Source organism: Rana temporaria, chromosome 7, assembly GCF_905171775.1.
Source record: "Rana temporaria chromosome 7, aRanTem1.1, whole genome shotgun sequence".
In the NCBI taxonomy this organism is placed as follows: Eukaryota; Metazoa; Chordata; class Amphibia; order Anura; family Ranidae; genus Rana; species Rana temporaria.
The window spans coordinates 13,396,301-13,414,003 of NC_053495.1; the positions used below are offsets into that span (position 1 = coordinate 13,396,301).

At 46.5% G+C, this 17,703-nt stretch overlaps 1 protein-coding gene across 2 annotated transcripts in view; it reads left to right on the forward strand.

Annotated features, from left to right (window-relative positions):
• Nucleotides 1–1,770: 1,770 nt before the first annotated feature.
• Nucleotides 1,771–17,703, forward strand: part of DALRD3 (DALR anticodon binding domain containing 3) — a 30,420-nt gene continuing 14,487 nt past the window's right edge. The window contains exons 1-6 of one of the 2 annotated variants that reach the window (XM_040358926.1): nucleotides 1,771–2,016; nucleotides 5,046–5,353; nucleotides 6,659–6,951; nucleotides 8,367–8,425; nucleotides 9,942–10,058; nucleotides 17,154–17,221. In XM_040358926.1, the coding sequence (XP_040214860.1) occupies nucleotides 1,825–2,016; nucleotides 5,046–5,353; nucleotides 6,659–6,951; nucleotides 8,367–8,425; nucleotides 9,942–10,058; nucleotides 17,154–17,221 (1,037 nt within the window). In that variant the 5' untranslated portion in view covers nucleotides 1,771–1,824. Of the gene's footprint in view, nucleotides 2,017–5,045; nucleotides 5,354–6,658; nucleotides 6,952–8,366; nucleotides 8,426–9,941; nucleotides 10,059–17,150; nucleotides 17,222–17,703 lie in introns of both variants that reach the window. The other variant, XM_040358925.1, reaches the window with a different exon arrangement.

Sequence of the window (17,703 nt, forward strand, 5' to 3'; positions counted from 1 at the left end):
CTACAGAATCTAATGCCCTACTCCTACAGAATCTAATGTCCTACCCCTACAGAATCGAATGCCCTACCCCTGCAGAATCGAATGCCCTACTCCTGCAGAATCGAATGTCCTACCCCTACAGAATCGAATACCCTACCCCTGCAGAATCTAATGCCCCACCCCTGTAGAATCAAATCTAATTGGGGGAGGTGCTTGTACTAGAGGAAGGCATGGATTGGTGCCCCTGCTTTGCAGAGACACTGGATCCATGTCTTCTGTACTTTCAGAATGGAGATCTGCCTTTTTTTTAACAGAAAAAAGGCAGATTGTCGTTATCCCTCTATACCGAAGGATCGGCGGGTGTCGGCGGACATTGAGTCCACAGTAGCCGCCAATCAGCTCCTGCTGTATATAATCACAGCGGGAGCAGGGAGCCGGCGCACATGCGTGGCCCAGACCCGAAAGCGTCAGATCACGTACCTACGTGATCTGGTGCAGAATGGCCGCCCTGTAACAGAATATCTACGGTAAGCAGTCCGTAATTGGTTAGATAAAAATTAACTGTGCAGCTTTGACCAAAGTTGAATAATACCCTTGCTAGGTGTAGGCCATTTACGTACCTCATGAAGCCTGACTGGAAAACTCCCAGGACATTGCCAAGAGACGCCCAGCTGTTACTGTACATCCTTTACCATTACAGCTCTCAAACGCTGAGCTCAGAGCTACTGCATCCTGGGAGAGAAAGAGCATGTGAGGAGGGGGTTAAAATCAGAGAAAGAGTTTGCTCCTGATAGTGAGGGTAGTAATAGCCGGGGCTCTCTTAGCAACGTCCTGGGAATTTTCCAGTCAGGATTTATGAGGTACATAGTGTTCCAATAGGGGACAACCTGGGATTTCCTCTCACTTCCTGTTTTGGTTAGGGGACAGGAAGTAAAGGGAAATATACCCAATGGCACACAGATTTGCAACCCTCCCTTACTCTACCCAAAATGTTAAAAAGGTTTGAATTAAGTTCTACTTTCGGAGTGGGTGGATGGTTCCACATAGTGTGAAATGGGTGCTGCCATTGTTGACTGTCTGGCCTGTCCTCTGGTTTCACTACTTAGCAAGTTTCCAACCACAGACATGCAGTTAAAGCGGTGGTTCCCCTAAAAATAAACTTTTGACATTGCATTTGCTATAATAATTACAATTAGAATCGGCTGGTTTTATGTAAAAAATACCTCCGTACGTAGCGTTTGGTATATTCGTTCCCACCGCCACTTCCGGGTACGATGCTGGCGGTGGGCGTTCCTAATTCATGGACAGGCATCCGACCGACGCATCCATCGCGTCACGAGATGCCGAAAGAAGCCGAACGTCGGTGCGCATGCGCCGTATAGAGCCGCACCGACGTTCGGCTTCTTTCGGCATCTCGTGACGCGATGGATGCGTCGGTCGGATGCCTGTCCATCAATTAGGAACGCCTACCGCCAGCATCGTACCCGTAAGTGGCGGTGGGAACGAATATACCAAACGCTACGTACGGAGGTATTTTTTACATAAAACCAGCTGATTCTAATTGTAATTATTATAGCAAATGCAATGTCAAAAGTTTATTTTAAGGGGAACCACCCCTTTAAACAGAATGCCTGTGAAGACAATGGGAGTGACAACCTCATGTCAGCTCCATGTCCCTCCAATCACAGATTCACTTTGAAATATACCAGCTCTTCCCACAACAAATATGGCTGCTTCTGGACTGTCACTACCTGACGTGCTCATTGTCGCAGTGGGTCCGCGCCTTATTTCCTCCGGCAGGAAAATGTACACACATTGCGAAGGTTCCGCCTGTGAACTACTGCTATGGAGACCGGGGACGGCGAATTGCCGGGGCCGCTGTGGGTGTCGGAGACTTTGCGGGTGCTTGCTGCTGCCCTGCGGGAGTGCGGGGCGCCCTCTGCCGCCTGGTTCAAGGAAAGCAGCCAGAAGAACCTGAGGAGCCGGGACTTCCTGGTGCCCCGCGGAGCGCTGAGGAATTCCTTCCCCGAGGGAGAGGTGCACATGGCATGGGCGGGGGGCTGGGAAACCTGACAACTTAGTGCTGTCTATTGCAATGCAAGTCCCAACTTAACCCTGTTATCTATGGCACTACAAGTCCCAGCAAGCATTCCTCCCCCTAGTGTTATCTATGGCATTACAAGTCCCAGCATGCACTGCTACCCTAGTGTTCTCTATGGAACTACAAGTCCCAGCAAGCACTGCTTCCATAGTGTTCTCTATGGCATTACAACAAGTCCCAGCAAGCATTCCTCCCCCTAGTGTTATCTATGGCACTACAAGTCCCAGCAAGCATCCCTCCCCTAGTGTTATCTAAGTCCCAGCATGCACTGTTACCCTAGTGTTCTCTATGGCACTACAAGTCCCAGCATGCACTGCTATTCTAGTGTTCTCTATGGAACTATAAGTCCCAGCATGCACTGCTACCGTAGTGTTCTCTATGGCATTACAAGTCCCAGCAAGCACTGCCATTCGAGCAACATATATGGCACTACAAGTCCCAGCAAGCACCGCTACCCTAGTGTTCTCTGGAACTACAAATCCCAGCAAGCACTGCTTCCATAGTGTTCTCTATGGCATTACAAGTCCCAGCAAGCATTGCCCCATTAGTGTTATCTATGGAACCACAAGTCCCAGCAAGCACTGCCACCCTAGTATTATCTATGGAACTACAAGTCCCATCTAGCACTGCTACCCTAGTGTTATCTATGGTACTACAAGTCCCAGCATGCACTGCTACCCTAGTGTGATGGCACTACAAGTCCCAGCAAGCACTGCCACCCTAGTGTTATCTATGACACTACAAGTCCCAGCATTAAGGATGAGGTCTGGCGTGTTCGCATAGAACACGTGCAGAGCCCGCCAGGAAGTGTGCACGGCGCTGTGCTAATCACAGCCAGGGTGACATTGTCCTGATGCTCGGCTGCGGGGATCGTGAAATGTCTCCCTGGCTGTTATTAGCGCAGCGCCGTGCACACTTCCTGGCGGGCTCTGCACGTGTTCTATGTGAACACGCCAGAGCTTATCCTTACCCAGCATGCACTGTTATGGCACTACAAGTCCCAGCAAGCACTGCAACCCTAGTGTTATCTATGGCACTACAAGTCCCAGCAAACACTGCCACTCTAGTGTTATCTATGGCACTACAAGTCCCAGCTTGCATTGGATATTGCGGTGATCTTTTGCCGGAAGTGGGAGCAAATACTTGGATTACACAGGTATCGACACCCCCCCCCCCTCCCCCGGAAGGTGCCGAATATGACACCGGAGGGGGGGAGGAATCCAGACAGTGGAAGTTCAATTTTTGGGTGAAACTCCACTTTAATGACTTGGAGAGGATCTGCAGAGGAGTGGAACACAATCCCTCCTGAGATGTGCAAACCTGGTAAACCAACTACAAGAAACGTCTGACCTCTGTGATTCCCAACCAACAAGGGTTTCTCCACCAACTACTAAGTCATGTTTTGCTTGGGGATCAAATAATTATTTTGCTCATTAAAATGCAAATCAATGTATAACTTTTTTTGAAATGCGTTTTTCTGGATATTTTTGTTGTTATTCCGTCTCTCACTGTTAAAATAAACCGACCATTAAAATGATAGACTGATCGGGCCAGATTCACAGAATAGATACGACGGCGTATCTCCTGATACACCGTCGTATCTCTTGTCCTATCTATGCGGCTGATTCATAGAATCAGTTACACATAGATATCCATAAGATCCGACAGATGTAATTGACTTACACCGTCGGATCTTAGGATGCAATACTTCGGCCGCCGCTGGGGGGATTTTGCGTCGTATTCCAGCGTCGGGTATGCAAATGAGGATTTACGGCGATCCACGAAGGTTTTTGCGTTCGTTACGTCGTCGCTAGTAATTTTTTCCCGTCGCAAAGTTACACCTGCTTTAACATGGCTTAACTTTAGTCGAGCCATGTTAAAGTATGGCCGTCGTTCCCGGGTCGAATTAAATTTTTTTTTTGTTTTGGCGTAAGACGTCCGGGAATACGAATGGACGCTACGCATGTCGCCGTTCTAAAAAGTGACGTCACATCGCGCAAAGCACGGCAGGAATTTCTAAACTGAGCATGCGCAGTACGTCCGGCGCGGGAGCGCGCCTAATTTTAATGGTACACGCCCCATTTGAATTGGGCGGGCTTGCGCCGGACGCATTTACGATACACCGCCGCAAGTTTACAGGTAAGTGCTTTGTGGATCCGGCACTTGCACTGAAAACTTGCGGCGGTGTAACGTAAACGGGTTACGTTGCGCCGCCGCAAATGTATGAGAATCTGGCCCATCATTTCTTTGTCAGTGGGCAAACATACAAAATCAGCAGGCGAATACCTGTTTCCCCCTCACTGTAACCATCTTCCGAAATTAAAATTTTAAATAGAAAAGAATATAACAATCTTCCGAAATCCGAACGGAATACATTTGAATAGAAAACAATAGAATAGAGAATAAAAGAATAGTAAAAAAAATAGAATAGAAAAAAAACAATAGAATAGAATGGAATATAACCATCTTCCAAAATTCGAATTTCAAATAGAATAAGTTAGAATTTGAATAGAAAATAATAGAATAGAAATACCAATAGAATTGAAAGAATATAACCATCTTCCGTCTGAAATTATAATTTCTAATAGAATAAATTTAAATATAAGAAAATAATATAATAGAAAAGAATAGAGTAGACAATAAAAGAATAGGAAAAAAAAAAACAATAGAATGGCAGAGAGAGAATATAACCATCTTCCAAAATTCAGATTTTGAATAGAAAAATTAGAATTGGCATTCCATTCGAATTTTCCGAATTCGGTTCAATTGAGTTCAATATGAGCGAATTTGGAAAATTTGAATTAAATTCTAATAAACTAAACGAATTCTGAAAGCAAATTGAATGAGTTAGACAAAATTAACTTGGCAAATTTATGTAAATAACGTATTGAAACAAAACAAATTTTGGTTCTGCACATGTCTATACTGGAATCTTCCAGTCATCTAACGCGGTTTCGTTTCGCAGGTTCCGGCAGAGCTGATCCAGAAGCTGACGACTATAAAAGTCCCGGGAATTCTCCCTATAAGAAGATGTCTGCAGACGGAAGCCGGGCTCGTCATCCAGCTGGACAGACCTGAAACTTTCCATCGAATCCTGAGAGACTTCACGCCGTATCTGAAGCCCGTCCCGTCCTCCTCGGATGGTGTACAGACCACATTCATCCTGAACTGCGTCCCCCTGCATGCCTCCTCCAGTCTGGACACCTTCAAGCTCAGTCACCTTAGAGCCGTATTAGTAGCAGATCACCTGGCGGAGGTGCTCAGATTAAAAGGGTTCGTAGAATTATAAAGGACCGGGTTCGGTTAGAGCAATGGGCACCAAGAACAGCCAATTTTCCCAAGGAACTGGGGGGTGTTGGCTGGTGGACTGGATATTCACAGAGTCTGTCCTCAACCCCCCCCCTCCCCCCTTTAAAGCACAGTCCCGCCTTTATACCAGTGTCCTAAATTCCCCTTCACATTAAAGCCCCCCCCCTTTACTTCACAGTGCCCCTACAGTGCAGACCCCTTTACATCACAGTGCCCCTTTACATTGATGTAACAGGGACTGCTTTGTAAAGGGGGCACTGTAATGTAAAGTGGGATTGTGACGTAAAGGGGGGTTGTAATTTAAAGGGGGCACTGTGATGTAAAGGGGGGCACTGTGATGTAAAGGGGGCACTGTGATGTAAAGGGGGCACTGTAATGTAAAGGGGGATTTGATGTAAATGGGGCACTGCAATGTAAAGGGGGATGTGATAAAAAGGGGACTGCACAGTAATGGCAAGCAACCACCCCCACCCCGGCACTTACCCCATCGGTTGCAGGCGTGCAGGCTCCTATGGGTGAGTTGCGGTCTCTTATGGGTGGCGGGCAGCGACTCCTGTGTCCCCTGCATCACGTTGGCTCCTCCCTCCTCCTAGGCATCCAATAGGATAGCTTGTCCTTGCAGCCAATCAGGTGGCTGGTGTCAAAACACCCGCTTCCTGATTGGCCGGGAGGAGGATCAGTGTTACAACAGCCCCTGGGTGGGCTAAGCGCACACTCTCTGGGACCCGAGCCCACCCTATGTTGAAGCCTATTTGAGCCTCTGCCTCTAATCGGTATTTCAAAAAAACAGCCCCTCCGAATTGGAATCCATGCACCGGTGTCCTGAAAGGGGCCAGACGCATGGATAGGGAAGGCGGTGCCCGTGCACCCTTAATGTACGGGCCACCCCTGGTAAAGGTGGGTTGTGATGTAAAGGGGACTGCACTGTAAAGGGGGGCACTTTTATATAAAGGGAACTGCTCTGTAAATGGGGGGGGTCGAGCTATGCTTTGGGTGTCTACAGAAGCACACAGCCAAGCTTGGGAGCGAGCCTGCACGTGTGCCCCCATAGGAAGCAGCGTTCTATGGAGGACCCGAGAGGGCTGGTCGGGGACCCCAGAAGAGGAGATTTGGTGCCGCTCTGTGTAATACCCTTGCACAAAGCAGGTAAGTATGACATGTTTCAGCTTTAAACATATTTCTCCTTGAGTATTATATAAAGTAATCTGGTTTCTGAAGATGGTCCAGTAGCTGTAGAGCTCTCCTTTATGTTCATTTTTTGGTTTTTAGGGAACAAGTCCATCTGATTCCTCCAATCAGGAACAAGGAAGTTGGCGACTTTTTGAAGCAGCTGGGGATCACTTGGCCTTCTGATGTTAAATCTCCAGAGGTAGATCAGAACATTTCTAGGTACAAGCATTGCTTGAAGGAAGAACTTGGCAGCAACAGTGTCAGTGTGAACTCCCACCCGCCTGCAGATGAGTCTTCTGTGTCCGTCCTCTTCAGTGTACATCTGAAATCCCGCGCACAGGAGCATGGCCTCTGCCTGGAGGGATATGACCCGAATATCGACCATTTTCTGGGTAAGTCAGAGTTGTTACATTTTCATTCACAGTTTTTGGATATATACATTATCTCACAAAAGTCAGTACACCCCTCACATTTTTGTAAATATTTTATTCTATCTTTTCATGTGACAACACTGAAGAAATGACACGTTGATACAATGTAAAGTAGTGAGTGTACAGCTTGTATAACAGTGTCAATTTGCTTTCTCCACAAAATAACTCAACACACAGCCATTAATGTCTAAACCGCTGGCAACAAAAGTGAGTACACCCCCTGAGTGAAAATGTCCAAATTGGGCCCTTTTTTTTTTTTTTTGCTACACAAAAACGCAAAAAGACAGAAAAGATTGACGGTTATCGCCTTTCCTTTCCTCAGACAGTGACAGAGCTGAGGAAAGGAGATGCTGATAACCGGCATTTGTTTACATGTGATGAGCTGTGATTGGACACAGCTGATTGCATGGTAAAAGGCCGCTGTGATTGGCCCTTTGCCCCAATCAAAGAGCACGCCACTGGGGTCACAGAGCATGCCGATAACCGGCATTTGTTTACATGTGATTGGACACAGCTGATCGCATGGTAAAAGGCCGCTGTGATTGCCCCTTTCCCTTTATCACAGAGCACGCCCCTGAGGTCACAGAGCATGCCGATAACCGGCATTTGTTTACATGTCATGAGCTGTGATTGGACTTGCTCTGTGATCGAGGCAAAGGGCAAATCACAGTGGCTTTTTACCATGTGATCGGCTGTGTCCAATCACAGCTCATCACATGCAAACAAATGCCGATTATCGTCATGCTCTATGCCCCCCCTCCGGGGGCGTTCTCTGTGATCGAGGCAAAGGGCCAATGACGGCAGACTTTTAACCCACGGGCACACAAAGGGGCGGGGTTCTGGCAGTACGTTAATAGACGCCCTTCCAGAGCTGGACGACTGCGCTGTATAAATCTTTCGGGTATAGTGCGGACGGCAAGTGGTTAAATAGGAAGTTCACAGGAAGGGATTCAACAGGCCCATCAACCACGCCATCCACCCAGGTTCTAAGACTCTTGGCACGTTATCATCTTTGGGAATTACTTTGGACAGATTGTCCTTGTCCAGTCTGCGCATTGTTCTACTACCTTTGTGCATATCATGGTGGGTTGAGTCAACTACATTTGAATAAAAGTTCTCTACAAGAAGTGTGTGACAGTGCTGCAGTGATCGATGGGCATAGTGACAGGTTCACTTTTAAGTAGAAATCCATTGGAAATGTGGTGGGATAGAAGTGGCTCGCAGTTGGATGTCCAGGATTACAGGTGAAGAAGTCAAAGCAAGCAAAACAACTGCGGCAGACACATTACCAAATGACAGGCAGCCTAAGTTGCGCTTGGCGCTTGATTCTGTCTGTCTTTTCTTACTGAATCTCATCTATGCGTTTTGTCATTTAGTCAGCGAGGAAGACCTGAACCATGTGGCACAGCTGGAGAATTCTGTCAAGGTGTCTGTGGTGAGTACCTCCAGAGGTTAGCTTCTTTGTTATGAGAACTGCCTACATTGTAGCTTGCTAAATGTCTGCTTCCTCTTCCCACGATCACACTTTCGCCTCGGAGATCGTTCTTTATTGGGGTCTAAATGGTGGAATAAGGGCAGCACAGTGGTTTGGGATAACACTTCTGCCTTGCAGCACAGGGGCCCTCAGTTCAACTCCCAACCAAGACACTGGCCCGGATTCAGATACAATAGAGTATCTATCGGCGGGCGTAGCGTATCTCAGATACGTTACGCTGCCGTCACTTAGGGCGCAAGTTCCGTATTCATAAAGAACTTGCGCCCTAAGTTACGGCGGCGTAGCGTATGTGATCCGGCGTAAGCCCTCCTAATTCAAATGTGGATGATGTGGGCGTGTTTTATGTAAATTAATTGTGACCCCACGTATTTGACGTTTTTTACGAACGGCCCATGCGCCGTCCGTGAACGTTTCCAAGTGCGCCGCAAACTGTCAATGCTTTCGACGTGAACGTAACTTACGTACAGCCCTATTCGCGAACGACTTACGTAAACGACGCTGTTCGGTCGTTTCCGACGTCCATACTTAACATGACTTACCCCTGCTTTATGAGCAGTAACTTTACGCCGGAAAAAGCCTTACGCAAACGACGTAAAAAAATGCGCCGGGCGGACGTACGTTTCTGAATCTGCGTATCTACCTAATTTGCATATTCAACGCGAAAGTCTAAGGAAGCGCCCCTAGCGGTCAGCGTAAATATTGCTAAGATACGACGGCGTAGGAGACATATGCCACTCGTATCTAGGCAACATTGAGGCGTATCTGATTCTATGAATCAGACGCCGAGATGCGACGGCCCGCACTCAGAGTTACCACGGCGTATTTGGATTTCTGAATTCGGGGCTACTATCTGCATTGAGTTTGCATGTTCTCTCTGTGCTTGTGTGGGTTTCCTCTGTGTACTTTGGTTTCCTCCCACCTTCTAAACACATGCTGATAGGTTAATTGGCTCCTATCTTTATGGCCCCAGTATGTGTGTGCATGTGAGATCGGGCCCTTAGATTGTAAGCTGCATGAGGTCAGGGACTGATGTGAATGTACCATATCTAAAGTGCTGTGTAATAGGCCACATTTATACCTGTGAATGTGCTCGACCATTACAAGAACCCCAGTGGGGATTCCCAGCAATTATCTGCAGGAGACATCCGTATGAAAGACAGTCTGCATCCAGGACCGATCACTCGCAGGTGATCCTTGCATAGCTTCTACATGTGAGCAGCCTTGATTTGCAAATCTAAAAAATGCAAAAAGCACTACAAATGCCATAGGTGTGAACCGGGACTTAATGGGGCCGCCTTCTGCAGCGAACCACCGGGAACCTCCGCTGGGGATCACGCATGTAAACGCTGTCAGGCACATTTATAAGTGTGAATTTCTTCATCGATATATAAATACCTGTGATGGTAAAATATATATGTCCCATGCTTATGATGTGTTTATTTACCTCTGCAACCAGAAGGGGGCGGTACCCTGTGCTGTTCTTCACATTGTGAGCCGCGAGGAGGAGTTCCACCAACAGAAGCTGGACCTTCTCTGGAGGTTGATGGAGTCGGGAGCAGCAGCTGTCACTCAGGTAATGAACGCCGTCACCCAATACACAGACCTTGTGAAAGAAGGCAGTGCATGGAGTGGTGAAGAATGATATGCAAGGAATCCTTGACGTATTAGTAAGGTGTATCTCTAGTCAGAACTTTTTTTAGTTTTAAGCAACACATCCAGAAGTGAGAGGAAATCCTTTGAAAGTGAGGGCACATATTTAGACTTGAATAGATTAGGGTTAGAACCTCTGTCCTCCTTTTTTTATTTAAAGGGAATTCTCAAAAAAAAGGGAAAAATGGACGGGACTTTAACCACTTAACCCCCGGACCATATTGCTGGTCAAAGACCAGAGCACTTTTTGCGATTCGGCACTGCGTCGCTTTAACTGACAATTGCGCGGTCGTGCGACGTAGCTCCCAAACAAAATTGGCGTCCTTTTTTCCCACAAATAAATACTTCTTTTGGTGGTATTTGATCACCTCTGCGGTATTTAGTTTTTGCGCTATAAACAAAAATAGAGCGACAATTTTGAAAAAAAATAATGTTTTTTACTTTTTTGCTATAATAAATATCCCCCCAAAAATCTATCTAAAAAAAAAAAATTTCCTCAGTTTAGGCCGATACGTATTCTTCTACATATTTTTCGTAAAAAACAAAACAAAACGCAATGAACGTTTATTGATTGGTTTGCGCAAAGGTTATAGCGTTTACAAAATAGGGGATAGTTTAATGGCATTTTTATTCATATTTTTTTTTTTACTAGTAATGGCGGCGATCAGCGTTTTTTTTTTTTTTTTTTTTTTTTTTCCGGTACTGCGACATTATGGCGGACACTTTTGACAAATTTTTGGGACCATTGGCATTTTTATAGCGATCAGTGCTATGAAAATGCATTGGATTACTATAAAAATGCCACTGGCTGGGAAGGGGTTAACACTAGGGGGCGGGGAAGGGGTTAAGTGTGTTCCCTGGGTGTGTTCTAACTGTAGGGGGGGTGGACTCACTAGGGGAAATGACTGATCGCTGTTCATACATTGTATGAACAGACGGTCAGGCATTTCGCCCCCTGACAGGACCGGGAGCAGTGTGTTTACACACACAGCTCCCGGTCCTCGTTCTGTAACGAGCGATCGCAGGTGCCCGGCGGTGATCGCATCCGCTGGGCACGCGCGTCGGGATCAGGGATGAGCGGGGGGCGCGCCTAGTGCCCGCTTCGCGAGGCGACGAATAGCTGCGGGCTCTCGTGCAGGGGAGACGACCTGCCGCCGTATAACTGCGGCGGCTGGTCGGCAAGTAGTTAAAGGCATCAGGAGACACTTATAATTCAAACAATAGTATTGAATTACATTTTTTAATTTTTTTTAATTAAAACAAATTTTAATTTTTAATTTTAATACAAACCTTAAAATCCATATGAACTTGAAAACATGATGCATACAACGAAGTAGGCCATACATGTCAAGATCAAAAATTGCACATAATGTTGTTCCTCAAAACAATACTGCAGCACAACTATTCCCCTACGCGTTTCAACTATAGCAGGCTTCCTCAGGGAGTTCTTTGTTGAGGACTTCATTGAATGGACCCTAAAAGACAAATTCTACAAAGTCAAGTTTAGATATTTACATCAGACATAGAAGGTATGAGTATATCTTACACAATGTAAATAGGGAAATGATAAGTAGACTCCAGCTCCAAAGAAATACGAGAATCAAGAGAAGGCTATATAATATATAATAGAGATTGGATCAACATCTCATATATAACCGTACCCCAATAGAGGGGGGGGAGCCCACAATTGGTGGAGAGAGACGGAGAAAGATGTACAAAAGAATTTTGGAAAGAAATACTAATTAAATCCATAAGGGTCCAGCAGTGGTTGCTGGTGCTCAAAATTTTTGGTGGGGCGCAAACGAAAAAGAAAAAAATTGCAGCCTCAATGTGCCCATCAAATGCAGCCATCAATTGTCACCATTGTGCCATGCCATCAAACGCAGCCACTGTGCCATCAATTGTCACCACTGTGCCATCAAATGCAGTCACTGTGTCATGCCATGAAACGCAGCCACTGTGCCATCAATTGTCACCACTTTGCCATGCCATCTGTGCCATCCACTGTGCCATCAATTGTCGCCACTGTGCCAATTATCACCACTGTGCCCTTTAATTGTCTCCACTGTGCCCATTGATGTAACTGTGCCCTTTAATTGTCGCCACTGTGCCAAATTGTCGCCACTGTGCCCATTCATGCCGCTGTGCCAATCGTCCCCACTGTGCCCATTGTTGCCACTGTGCCCATTGATGTCACTGTGCCCTTCATCGCCACTGTGCCCTGTAAAATACCCCTTTCCTCCCCCCGCCCGGCACTTACCTTTACTGGAGTCAGCCATCCACGTCCCTCGATGTCTTCTCCCGCCCTCGATGACGCTTCAGCCAATCAGGTTACCAATAGCCAGAACCAGTGAACCTGATTGGCTGAGACGCCTGTCAGTCTTATCCAGGGAACGCACCGCCGGTACGTCCCGAGGATAAGCATTGGGAAGCCGACTACAGCCTGAGGGCTGTAGTCGGAAAGCCTATCGGAGCCACTGGCTCTGATAGGCACTTCCGTACAGCCAACCAGCTGCCGTTATTCAGGTTGCCGGCGCTCTAGGTCTGGCCATCTGAATAGACCAGCGGCAGCGGCGACAATAACATCGATTCATGCAATGCAATGAATCTATGTTATTAGTCAGTGGCAGTGCGGAGCCAGAGGGGGCGGCTCTCCAGCGCCCTCTATGGACGAACCGCCACTGGGGTCCAGACTTTTCCAAGGCAAAGTGGAGGAGACGCTGCGGCTCCAATGGTCAATACTCACTTTTGTTTTCTCAATAAAACAGATGTACCCCAAGGTTTCAGATTTTACAAAAAATAAAAAATTGCAGTTTGTTTGTATTTATATATTCTGCACAGACATCACTGAGCTAGGTAAGTCTTTAACATACAAGAGATGTATTCAATACGCAGCTTTTGATTTGCTGAGATTGCCATGCGGCGCACGCAGGGTTAATACCAAGCAATGGAATGAGACTTCCTGCCGTTACTGATTCCACTCTGATACTGGTCGTGTTTTCCTGTTCATGAAGATCATCAAGGCTTTGACTGCCTAACTGATATTTTTTAGTAAATGTGTCATAGGTTACACTTTTGGGTGATTGTTACACTTTAAAGAGGATCTAAACTCAAAGGGCAAACATTTCCTGTATTGCAGCTTACCAGTCCTTAGATGTGGTGGCTGCATTCGTTTTTTTTTTTTTTAGGCTGACAATATTTTCAGTAAGTAAGTTAAATACCACTTGATCTTGTAAGAAATCCACTTTTCTTGTCTATTTCTGTTTACTGAACGGAACTCTTAAACAATGTTGCTGGTCTTCCCAGCATTCTTCTGTGAACCACAGGAAACCTACCTTAGATGTGATGGAGTCTGTTGTGTTTGGGAATAAAATTAACCTGCCATCTGTTTCCTTAAAGCTGAACTCTAGGAATTCAGCCACTTTGTAAAATGTGCAGGCATAATATGAGTTAAGTCCAGTCAGGTGCATGCCACCTCTTGGACTTAATTCTTCATTTCACATTTGACAGTTTTATGGAACTCCAGAAGGACCGCTATAGCTATATTTCCAGAGCTCCAACACTGGACCTTCTGGTCTCAGCTCCTTCAGCTGCAGGGTCGCATGCAGCTGCTGCGACCACCCCTCACCTCCCCTGCAGCTGCTGCCACCACCCCTCACCTCCCCTGCAGCTGCTGCCACCACTCCTCGCCTCCCCTGCAGCTGCTGTGCCCACCCCTCTCCTTCTTTGCAGCTGCTGCGACCACCCCTCACCTCCCCTGCAGCCGCTGCCACCACCCCTCCCCTGCAGCCGCTGCCACCACCCCTCCCCTGCAGCCGCTGCCACCACCCCTCCCCTGCAGCTGCTGCGGCCACTCCTCTGCAGCTGCTGCGGCCACCCCTCTACTCCTCTGCAGCTGCTGCGGCCACCCCTCTACTCCTCTGCAGCTGCTGTGCCCACCCCTCACATCCTCTGCAGCTGCTGTGCCCACCCCTCACCTCCTCTGCAGCTGCTGTGCCCAACTCTTGCCTCCTTTGCAGCTGCTCAGCCCACACCTCGCCTGCTCTGCAGCTGCTGTGCCCATCCCTTGCCTCCTCTGCAGCTGCTGTGCCCACCCCTTGCCTCCTCTGCAGCTGCTATGTTCACCCCTCTCCTTCTCTGCAGCTGCTGTGCCCACCCCTCTCCTCCTCTGCAGCTGCTGTGCCCACCCCTCTCCTCCTCTGCAGCTGCTGTGCCCACCCCTCTCCTCCTCTGCAGCTGCTGTGCCCACCCTCTCCTCCTCTGCAGCTGCTGTGCTCACCCCCCTCCTCCTCTACAGCTGCTGTGCCCACACCTCACCTCTGCAGCTGCTGTGCCCACACCTCACCTTCTCTGCAGCTGCTGTGCCCACACCTCGCCTTCTCTGCAGCTGCTGTGCCCACACCTCGCCTTCTCCTGTCCAATCACAGAGCACTTTGTAGTCAGTGAACTCATTCACAAAGTACAAGGGCTCCTGTGAATAAGCAGCAGAGGGCAGGGGAAGGCAGAGCTGCTGTGTGTGAGAACACCGCATCTCTCCTCTCAGATCCCCAGAGTGTAGCAATTGCTATCCTCCCAGGACTCCATAAAACAGTCAAATGTACTGTAAATAAGAGAGATAAGTCCAGAAAGTGACATGCACTTCTTTGGACTTTATAGTATGCCTGCATGGTTTACAAAGTGGCTGGCTCCCCGGATTTCAGCTTTAAATCTGTTCTCCTATTACCACTACCCCATCAAGAGAAGCATGGTCAAAGTTTTTTTTTTGATCATACTTCTTTTGTGGGTCACAGGAGTGCACTTACTTTTGCTCTCCAATGACCCAGATTCAGCCAATAGCAGGCTAAAGCCTGCTGTCAGCTGACATCACAGACTCGCTCCAGGCTCTGAAAGGATCCTGATCGTATTGCTGGGATCCACACAGTATCTGATTGGCAGTTGGCTCCAGCTCTCAGCACTTGGCTGAGAGTCAAAACCAGCTGTGCCCGCTCCATCTCCAGCCTGGTGCTCCAATGAGCGTTGAAGGGGCAGAGTGGAGAGCAGCAACATCTCCTTTAACCACTTAGGGACCCCTTCACGCCGATATACGTCAGCAGAATGGCACGCGACCCGGTCCGAAGCTCTGTGACCGCGGGACTCGCGGACCCGATCGCCGCTGGAGTCCCGCGATCGGTCCCTGGAGCTGAAGAACGGGGAGAGCTGTGTGAAAACACAGCTTCCCCGTTCTTCACTGTGGCGGCTGCATCGATCGTGTGTTCTCTTTTATAGGGAAACACAATCAATGACGTCACACCTACAGCCACACCCCCCTACAGTTAGAAACAGAGATGAGGTCACACTTAACCCCTTCAGCGCCCCCTGTGGTTAACTCCCAAACTGCAATTGTCATTTTCACAGTAAACAATGCATTTTTAATGCATTTTTTGCTGTGAAAATGACAATGGTCCCAAAAATGTGTCAAAATTGTCCGAAGTGTCCGCCATAATGTCGCAGTCACGGAAAAAAATCGCTGATCGCCACCATTAGTAGTAAAAAATAAATAATTTATAAAAATGCAATGAAACTATCCCCTATTTTGTAAACGCTATAAATTTTGCGCAAACCAATCGATAAACGCTTATTGCGATTTTTTTTAAATTTATTTTTTTACCAAAAATAGGTAGAATACGTATCGGCCTAAACTGAGGAAAAAAAAATTTGTATATATATTTTTGGGGGATATTTATTATAGCAAAAAGTAAAAAATATTGCATTTTTTTTCAAAATTGTCGCTATATTTTTGTTTATAGCGCAAAAAATAAAACCCGCAGAGGTGATCAAATACCACCAAAAGAAAGCTCTATTTGTGGGAAAAAAAGGACGCCAATTTTGTTTGGGAGCCACGTCGCACGACCGCGCAATTGTCAGTTAAAGCGACGCAGTGCCGAATCGCAAAAACTGGCCGGGTCCTTTAGCTGCCTAAAGGTCCGGGTCTTAAGTGGTTAACTAATCACCATATTAGTTTAAAAAAAAAACTAATCTAAAAGCCCCTTTACTTACCTAAATCTGTAGTCATGTGAAACACCGGGTCCCATGTCTACTATCTTCTGGGCTGCAGAGATGGGAAGGGACGATCTTCGGGGGTCCTTGTCACAGTGACATTGACACTGCAATTGTCATTTTCACAGTAAACAATGCATTTTTAATGCATTTTTTGCTGTGAAAATGACAATGATCCCAAAAATGTGTCAAAATTGTCCGAAGTGTCCGCCATAATGTCGCAGTCACGAAAAAAATCGCTGATCGCCGCCATTCGTAGTAAAAAATAAACAATTAATATAAATACAATAAAACTATCCCCTATTTTGTAAACGCTATAAATTTTGCGCAAACCAATCGATAAACGCTTATTGCGATTTTTTTTTTTTTTTTTTTTACCAAAAATAGGTAGAAGAATACGTATCGGCCTAAACTGAGGAAATTTTTTTTTTTTAATATATTTTTGGGGGATATTTATTATAGCAAAAAATATTGATTTTTTTTCAAAATCGTCGCTCTATTTTTGTTTATAGCACAAAAAAATAAAAAACGCAGAGGTGATCAAATACCACCAAAAGAAAGCTCTATTTGTGGGAAAAAAGAGGACGCCAATTTTGTTTGGGAGCCACGTCGCACGACCGCGCAATTGTCAGTTAAAGCGACGCAGTGCCGAATCGCAAAAACCAGGCCAGGTCATTTAGCTGCCTAAAGGTCCGGGTCTTAAGTGGTTAACTAATCACCATATTAGTTTTAAAAAAACCTAATCTAAAAGCCCCTTTACTTACCTAAATCTGTAGTCATGTTAAACACCGGGTCCCATGTCTACTATCTTCTGGGCTGCAGAGATGGGAAGGGACAATCTTCGGGGGTCCTTGTCACGGTGACATTGACACCCCCAATTGTCTTTTCACTGGAGGGGCCCTTGGGCTCCAAAACACCGGCGCTGACTCTGTATGTTATCTATAAAGCTGAGTTTTAAAAATGTTTGTTTTCTTTCCAGAAGCATCTAATTTGTGGACCAGTGACAGTCCTCAGTCCACAGTCCCCGGTCAGCTGCGCTCAGTACTTTCAGTAAGTTATTTGTAAAGCTAAGTGCATGTTGTCTGTCATTGGTGCATCACACATATAAAGTCAGTTCTCTGATATGATGAGGTGTATTAGAGGTTCGGAATATACATATAGCGAGGGAAAAAAAGTATTCGATCCCCTATGCCCACTGACAAAGAAATGATCAGTCTATAACCACTTGCTTACTGGGCACATATACCCCCCTCCTGCCCAGGTGAAATTTCAGCTTCCGGCACTGCGTCGCTTTAACTGACAATTGCGCGGTCGTGCGATGTGGCTCCCAAACAAAATTGACGTCCTTTTTTCCCCCACAAGTAGAGCTTTCTTTCGGTGTTATTTGATCGCCTGTGCGGTTTTTATTTTTTGCGCTATAAACAAAAAAGAGCGACAATTTTGAAAAAAAAAATACAATATTTTTTACTTGTTGCTATAATAAATATCCCAATTTAAAAAAAAAAAAAATCTCAGTTTAGGCCGATACGTAT